Source organism: Pleurodeles waltl, chromosome 1_2 (assembly GCF_031143425.1).
Source record: "Pleurodeles waltl isolate 20211129_DDA chromosome 1_2, aPleWal1.hap1.20221129, whole genome shotgun sequence".
In the NCBI taxonomy this organism is placed as follows: Eukaryota; Metazoa; Chordata; class Amphibia; order Caudata; family Salamandridae; genus Pleurodeles; species Pleurodeles waltl.
Window position 1 is genome coordinate 1205719559 of NC_090437.1, and position 7803 is coordinate 1205727361.

At 38.6% G+C, this 7803-nt stretch overlaps 1 protein-coding gene across 1 annotated transcript in view; it reads right to left on the reverse strand.

The window, feature by feature from the left end:
- Positions 1 to 638: 638 nt before the first annotated feature.
- NSD2 (nuclear receptor binding SET domain protein 2) overlaps positions 639 to 7803 on the reverse strand; it is a 504567-nt gene continuing 497402 nt past the window's right edge. The window contains exon 23 of the mRNA XM_069203845.1: positions 639 to 3097. Within this exon, the coding sequence (XP_069059946.1) occupies positions 2832 to 3097 (266 nt within the window). The 3' untranslated portion in view covers positions 639 to 2831. The remainder of the gene's footprint in view (positions 3098 to 7803) is intronic.

Below are 7803 nucleotides of genomic sequence, written 5' to 3' on the forward strand. Positions count from 1 at the left end.
AATGCACAGGAGGAAAATACGCATTTTCCCAGTTGGCTCAAGTACCCTTCATGCTTGCTGCAGTCTAAAACAACCAATCTTCAGTCAAATAAGCATGTCTTTTTTTTTAAGCTACTTACGCTTTCTTATTGGCCAGCTGGTAACGCACCTTCGTTTGGGAAGGCAAGCCCATCATCATTAACTTTGCTGGAAGACTTAAAAACTTTGTATTAAGCAGATGTTTAATCCGACTCTCCCTTCATAAGCACCTTTTCCACTACTGCCAAGATGCAGATGTCAAAGGTAGAAGATCATCAGCAACTTTAGGCTGCAGTCCAGATACTCCTACATACCCTGCATTTGGTTTTCATGGATGCACCTCTCCTCTTTAGCTTGGGTGTAGCCTACTCTCTCAATCAATACAGTGTCCACTTGTAAACTTTAAACAGTTTAACATGAAATACCCTCTTTCAGCATTTAAACAATTACAAACCTCACAACAGTTTAAAAAATGACTTGAAAAATGAACAAGACTGCAAAATAAAGTAATTTCCATGAGTGACTAAGTATTCTAATTGTATAATGAGCTGTACAAGTGCTTCAGTTAACATTTCAATTTACCAATAATGGTCTTGACCACATTATTCTAGACTTCCATATGAGTTTCTAATATTTATTTGTGAAATGTCACTTAAACTGTGCCACTTTTCAAAGTGAACGTCATGTTTGTAGTAAGTTATTTTCTTCAATAAATAAAACATTCCATAGACATAGTAATGTTAGCTGTGCAACATCGAAAAAGCAGCACTGTTGATTCATGTGCAACTAATCACCCATACAGACTAAAATAGAAAATACTTTTAAAGATGTGCCATTTAACTGAACTACAAGGATTATATATATATATATATATATATATATATATATACACACACACACACACACACACACCACAAATGGCACTTTTGTTTGTAGAGGGGACAATTTCCAGGATTTGATCTATGTCGGTACTCATGTTTAAAAGAGAGTCATCCACTAAGTGCAAGTCAACTAAAGATAGATCTAGGACTGTGTGTATATGTACGTATGTATGTGTGTGTATATGTACGTGTGTGCATATATATATATGGAGGGGGAGAGGGAGAGAACGCAAGTATAAGATTTTCAAGCAAACTAAACAATGAAATGAAACAGTGATTGAATCTATAGGTCATTTAAATATACATTTGTAAAACATGTTTTTGTTTAGTAATTGACAACTAACCCTAGCCAACAATTAGGGGTAGTACTTTTAAATCACAGGATATAAACATGTTTTATTCAGAAATGCATGTGTCCTTGGTACTCCAGCCAACTGATATTTTAAACAACGAATGTCCTCAACTTTTATGTTAAAAAGCATACCAGGTGCAATTAAAAATAACGGAAAGGTTTAAAACTAGAATTATATGTATTGCCTACAAAAAGGGAAATAGGCACATATGTGAACTGTTAGTTGTCCATTACTAAAACAAACTGGAGCACTGAACAAGCATGCTAACAGGAAAATGTGTTACCTTGTTTTAAAGCTAATAATACTTCTAGCAGTCTAATGCAGGTTTAACTACCTTAGACGCAACTTCCATCAAAGAAAAAAAAAAAAAAAAAACTGCCAAAACAGAGTAACACTAAATATAAAACTAAGAGAGTCAGATCTGATATCGTGCAATTTTCTTCACATTCTCCATACATTTTATCTCAAAGAAAACATTTAAAGCTGAGGATCTGTGGAAGGTAAAATATACTTCAAAAACTTAAAGTAATATTTTTTTTTAGAAGATTGCCAATAAGTCACTGCTACCAGGAAGATTAAAAAAAAAACACCAATATTTTTTTAAACATCATATAGGGTTGTATTAAAAGTTGGTAGATGTTTACATTAGACTCTTGTCTGTCAACTGCAATGTTCCATCCAAATTTAGCTTAAAGAATAGATCTTGATGATTTGATAATACTTAACAAGTGCCCAAATTAATCTCCCCCTTTGTTTTGTGGCACATGACTATTTTAATTTGCTCTAATACAAAGGATAAGTATGCTTTTCAGAGCTAAATATTAAACTTTGCCAGCAGAATTTAAAACTATCACTTTAAGCGACTATTTTCTGCCTCAAATTAGCTACATGAGGTAGGAACGGAGCCCTGCAAATATATACCTGCTACTTTTAAAACTGCAAGGAGTAGAAATAAGAACATGGCATTTTATACTGTATTGCCCACAATGAAAGCACCCATTCAGATGAGAACTGGAAAACTTAAACCGAGCAAAAATAATTTTACATTTTAGGCTTCTTATTAAAAACGTTTAAAAACATTTGGCGCCCATAAACATCTATGTTAATGGGATCCAACAATTGTTTAAAAACAAACCTTCATAAAAAAAAAAAAGGACTACACAAGATATTTGCTCTATTAATAGAAAACTAGCCATATAAAATGTTGATTAGAACAACTTGAGAGCTAATAGTGTATTCCTTCTATATTTTTAATTACATTGACAGTATATAAAACCACATTTCTGCGTCAAAAATGTAAATCTCTCCAATCTGGAAAAATAAAAGTGAATCTTTACATTCAAATATATTCAGATAACTGCAAAGTTGAGAAATGATGTCCTGAATAATTGTGTGCATTCTTCATCAGTGCAGATGCAGCAGGTGCTGCAGATGGCTCAACAGGTAAAATGATTTTTTTTTCCTGAAAGTATAACCTGTACAGAATATAATGTAAACTTGTATTTGTTTTTTAATCTGACCTATTCACAAGTCAATATGTATCTACAAAATAGTGTTGGTGGAAGAGTTCGCAGTCAAGTTATTCTGGCGGTCCCGTTTGCTTCCATTTTCTTTTTTGATTTTTTTTGGGTGTCCCCCTTATGCTTTCTTCTGGAGGATTAAGCGCTGCCGGAGATTCCACAGAGTCTGAATCATGTTCACAGCAACGTACATGTCCATTTTCCGTTGAAATGAACTTGGCATCGTCTTGGTGTTCTTTACATAATGAATTTGGGCATAGGTGGCAGAACATGACAGAAGGCTTGCCACAAACATCACAGTGATGCCAGGGACATTCCCATTTACCTGTAAATGGGGATATAACATGTCATTTTTAAAAAGTATCCTTCATATAAAAGTACAGACTAGTGAAAAGATTTTTAAAAAAACATGTAATTCACTCGACAATTCAAATGTCTATCAAGCACTGGAAGGAAAAATAAGATCAAATTCAAGATTGTTTTTTATAAGCAATTTGCAAATAAAAGCTATGTTAAAGGAAGATGCAAAAATTCTGTTTGTTATAGTCATATTGTGATGTATACATCGACAGTTCACTGTACTGTTCAGACACCTTGACCCGCCATACAACTAAACCAAGGGAATCGGAACAATTTCGTTACATTATCATGTATGTTATGAAGCTATCTACTGTTAGATGATTTAAGATTAGATAGCATAGTGTAATAGTCATTTTGCTTTTCATCTATATTGAGCTTTTAAATATTAATATATTTTAAGAAGAGAACAGTATTATGGCCCGGTAATGCATCCAAGGGGTTTGGTGACAAGCACTGTATGCTATTTTGGTGCAGTTAGTTTGAGAAAAAATGTTTCTCTTCCTCTAAGGAGAGCAGTGTTACTGGAAAGTGAGTTAAATACATATTATACTATTTGGTAGGCCTGTTTGAAAGTTGAATTACGTCGGAGTAATGAGAGTAATTTTATGTCACTCTTGTGATGATAAATTACCAAAAATTACACAATTATGTCCACTCAAGTAATTCATGAGAAAAATGCTTAACACACAAGCTCAAGAACAGAGCACAAGCGGCTGTTTCTGTTTGCACTTCGATGCATTTAGTGATATTTTTTGTAGCGTAAAATGCATACTCAGTTCTATTTTGGATCCAAAGCTGCATTTTACACAAGGTAAAGTGTGCTTAATGCAGGTTTAAGCTTCTTGCGTAATCTCTCGTAATGTTGCTGTATTTTTCATAACTACACGAGCAAATCAGGTGAGTAAAGCCTACACCTGCTATTTGGCTGCCTGCTAAAAAAAAAAAAAAATCATGAATAAAACACACATAGCAAGTTTAAAGAAAATATTTGTTGGGTTAAGAAAAAAATTGTCTATAATGAGGTTTAGCAGAAACCGACTGCATGCTCTGTTGACATTGATTAAAATGTTCAGGTCACATGTTATGAGTGGAAGGGTGATTAAATACATTCACCGCTACACCTCTTCGCCCAGAATGTTAGGATTTTATTTGACGTTCGGAGACTTCATAATTATTGTTCCACAAAAAATACATTCAGGCCAAATTTACAACCTCCCCCCCCTCCCACAGCTTACTACAAATTTTGTAGTTAATGGCATAGCATAAGTGTACATTTTAATCTTACTGTGTTTTATATCTATTTATTCTGTAATTAGTTTGTAATTATTTACTCTGCTTATAGTTTTACTGTAGGAAAGACAGGCCCCAATAACAATGCAGATTTTATGCCCATCACTTAAGGCTTTGAACTACTGTTTGGGGATCACCGTTTGCTGTTTTGCACTGATCAGTAATGAACTGTTTAATATATTACAAGTTTTATGTATGTATATGCATGATAATGTTTTAATCTGATCATGGCAATGATTTTTATTAATTGTGCCAAATAAAACCCATCTATCCCCACAGTTTGGGTAATGTATAGGTACACTGAATTTGTGAGCCTGAGGAATTGGACACAATTTTATTTTTAAATGGAGGGGAAAGTACTGTGCAAGGAAAATGTCATCAACAAAAGGTTTGTTGTGATAGTATCCAACTCGCAGAAAAAGAAGAAAAAAACAAAACATTTTTTCACTATTGTGAAATGTCATTATTTCCAGTTTTTGCAGTATCTACCTACAACCAAAACATTAAGGTCTGAAACCCAGGGGTGAGCCCAAAAAGAATTTGAGAATTAGACAGAAATCTGAATTTAGCATGGGGTTATCCGTCTGGATTAGAGATTTCCCAAGAAATTGATTGTTGAAGTGAATAAATAGTAAATATAAGTGAGGAAGAGCAAGTTACTTACTGTTGGTAAACTTTCTGGTGGATACTAGACCAAACCGCAAATACCTCCCCTTTAGAATATTCTATAGGTGGAAGATTGAATCTGGAACCCTTAACACAATGGCTTCCGTGTGTCAACACCTGATGCCAGGGCGGCTTTGCATCCTCTCCAGCTCCAGCGGATATGATGGATCTGAGCTGCAAATATGCATCATCCCCTTGTGTGGACGTCAGTTTCAGTATCGTTTGTGGGAGGCCTACAGTCCACTGCACACAGAATAAGTCTCCTAATCACATCCCTGGAGGAAATTCCAGTGACCGTATACTTGTGTTCTCTGTGGTGGAAAGAACCAGCCTTTGTTGCAAATGTCATGCAGGCACCTTATAGCAGTGTGAGACCGTGACAACTGCTGCAGCGAGGTCTAGGAGAATGACGGCTACCATGTCTTCACTGCCGAGGATCCTGGGGATGTCATCTGTGACGAAGTTGAATGCTGCTTCTGTACAGTGGTTGGGCATGAATCAGGATTGTGTAGCGTAGCACGATTAGTTTCTTAAAGGATGGGTATTAGTGCTTTGCTGATCAATAGTACTTTGGTAAATGAGTAGTGGAGGCAAGGGTCAGATGGAGCCCCCCCCCCCGAGTAGATAGGCTTTAGGTTAACAGCAATTTCAACAGTGGTGAGGGCAGGCCATGAGGGCAGGGTTCGTTCGGCCGTGATGGGACGTTGAGTTGCATCAGTGATTCGGTCCTACTGAGGGTTGAAGTTGCTGTACATGGAGGTAATTGTGTGTCAGAACGATTCTGAGAGCTTTTTGGAAAGGTCTTCATGTTGCTGGAGGCGGCATATATGGAAAGGAGGTTCTCATGTGGCACAGAGGTCCTAGAATGAGGTCTGCCTGCTAGGGTGCTGTACACATGCCTTCTTCGATATGACCTGTGATATGTTTGTCCACTGTTCCCGAGAAATTCCAGTATGCATTCACACACGTGATTCAGGAGGGACAGGAAGTAGCTGAGTACATTTTGAGTGTCAAGTCTGCCAACAGCAGACTATGGGGGGCATGACATTGGCACCAGTGTGAGGATCTGACAGCAGGCATGGATCCTCAGTTACTCCTGTTTCTGTCCAAGCATCAGTAGACAATGCAATGCCTCTATCCCTGGCCAGGAAGTTCAGGCAAAAGGGGCCATAGAGAAGATTCCAGAATTGGAGACATGCAGGGAGAGTTACTCCTGCCACTTTTTGGTGCCTGAAACAGGTAGCGGGCTCAGGTCGATACTGGACCTTCAGTTCTTTATCACCTTTGGAAAAGGCAAATTCAAGATGTTGACACTCTGACCTAGATGCAGGAGGCTGAATGGCATCTTTGGACTTGCAGGATGCAAGTTTCATGTGCCGTCCTGCAGACCACTGACATTATTTCAATCCAGTGGGTGTTTACGATGGTGATGATGGTCTTGGCCCACCTTCACAGGTTGGGTATATACGTACATTTATACCTGTACTTAGACATCTGGCAGTTAAAGATGAGCTTGCCACAGTCAGTCGCAGACCACCTGTAAACAGTAAACACTCTCATTGCTGTCCTTCATGTGGTTCTCAAGCAATGAGACAAAATAACACCTGCGACTGATACAGAGGACTTCCTTCACATGGCCATCCTGGACAAAGTGGGTTTCAAGGCCTTTTTGTTCTGAGTCCAACATTCAGGCTATGATCCTGATATTTCAGGCTCACTCCTCTGTACTGGTGCAAATGGTTCTGGAGCTCCTTGATTATGATCAATGACAGGGCATTCTTCCTAGCTCGCTCACAGTAGTAAGTGATGCATCATCTCTGGGCTTGGATGGTCACCTGGTCAAGCCAGACTTTAGTCTGATGGAGCAGAGCCTTCTGAAGCTGGGTGCCATTCTGAAGGACATGAAGGCCTTCCTCCTATTCAAGGGAAATACAGTCCAGGTCCTGAAGGACCACACAACGGCAATGTTGCTCGATCTCCATGAGATCTCTCCTGCAGCCAATCTTTTGTCAGGCTCACTAAATGCCAGGACAGACAAGCTTAGCAGATATCTGATGGACCAGAAATGTCTAACCCTGGATGAAATTCAAGTTATCTTCACCTAGTGGAGTGTACCTTGGCTGAATCTATTCATCGTCATTGCACATTCTGAATGCTAGAGTTTGCCTCAAGGCTTCCTTGAGACACATTCTGTCTACAGTGGGACTGAGGTATCTTGTATGTCTGACCTTCACTGCCAGTCTAGTCCTGGGTTCACAAGAAGTGTAGGAGAGATAGATCTCATCACATTCTGGCAGACCTGTTTTTGGCCAGGAGAGAGTGGAACTCTGTCCCGCTGAGTCCAAGCATCTGTCCCCATTTAGTCTATCTTTTTGGGAGGACCTTTTGTCTCAGCAACAGGGCAGGGTTTTGCACCTGAACTTCTATAACCCATTTATGGAGATTAAACTTCACCAACTGAGGTGTTTGAGCTGCCCACTGGGCATACTAGGACCGACAAGGGGTGCTTGACTTTTAGAACCTTACACCTCATTTAAATACTCTTGCACAAGGGAGAAAGGTTGTTGGAGTTGAATACTGAGACTGGATGGCAGCAACACCATGGACAGCTGAAAAGACAAACCCCCTCGATATCATAATGGACTCTGCCTACAGTTGACCCCAGGAGCAGTGTGACTCCAGGACCAAGTAAATTGGTCCTCTTATATGCCTTAA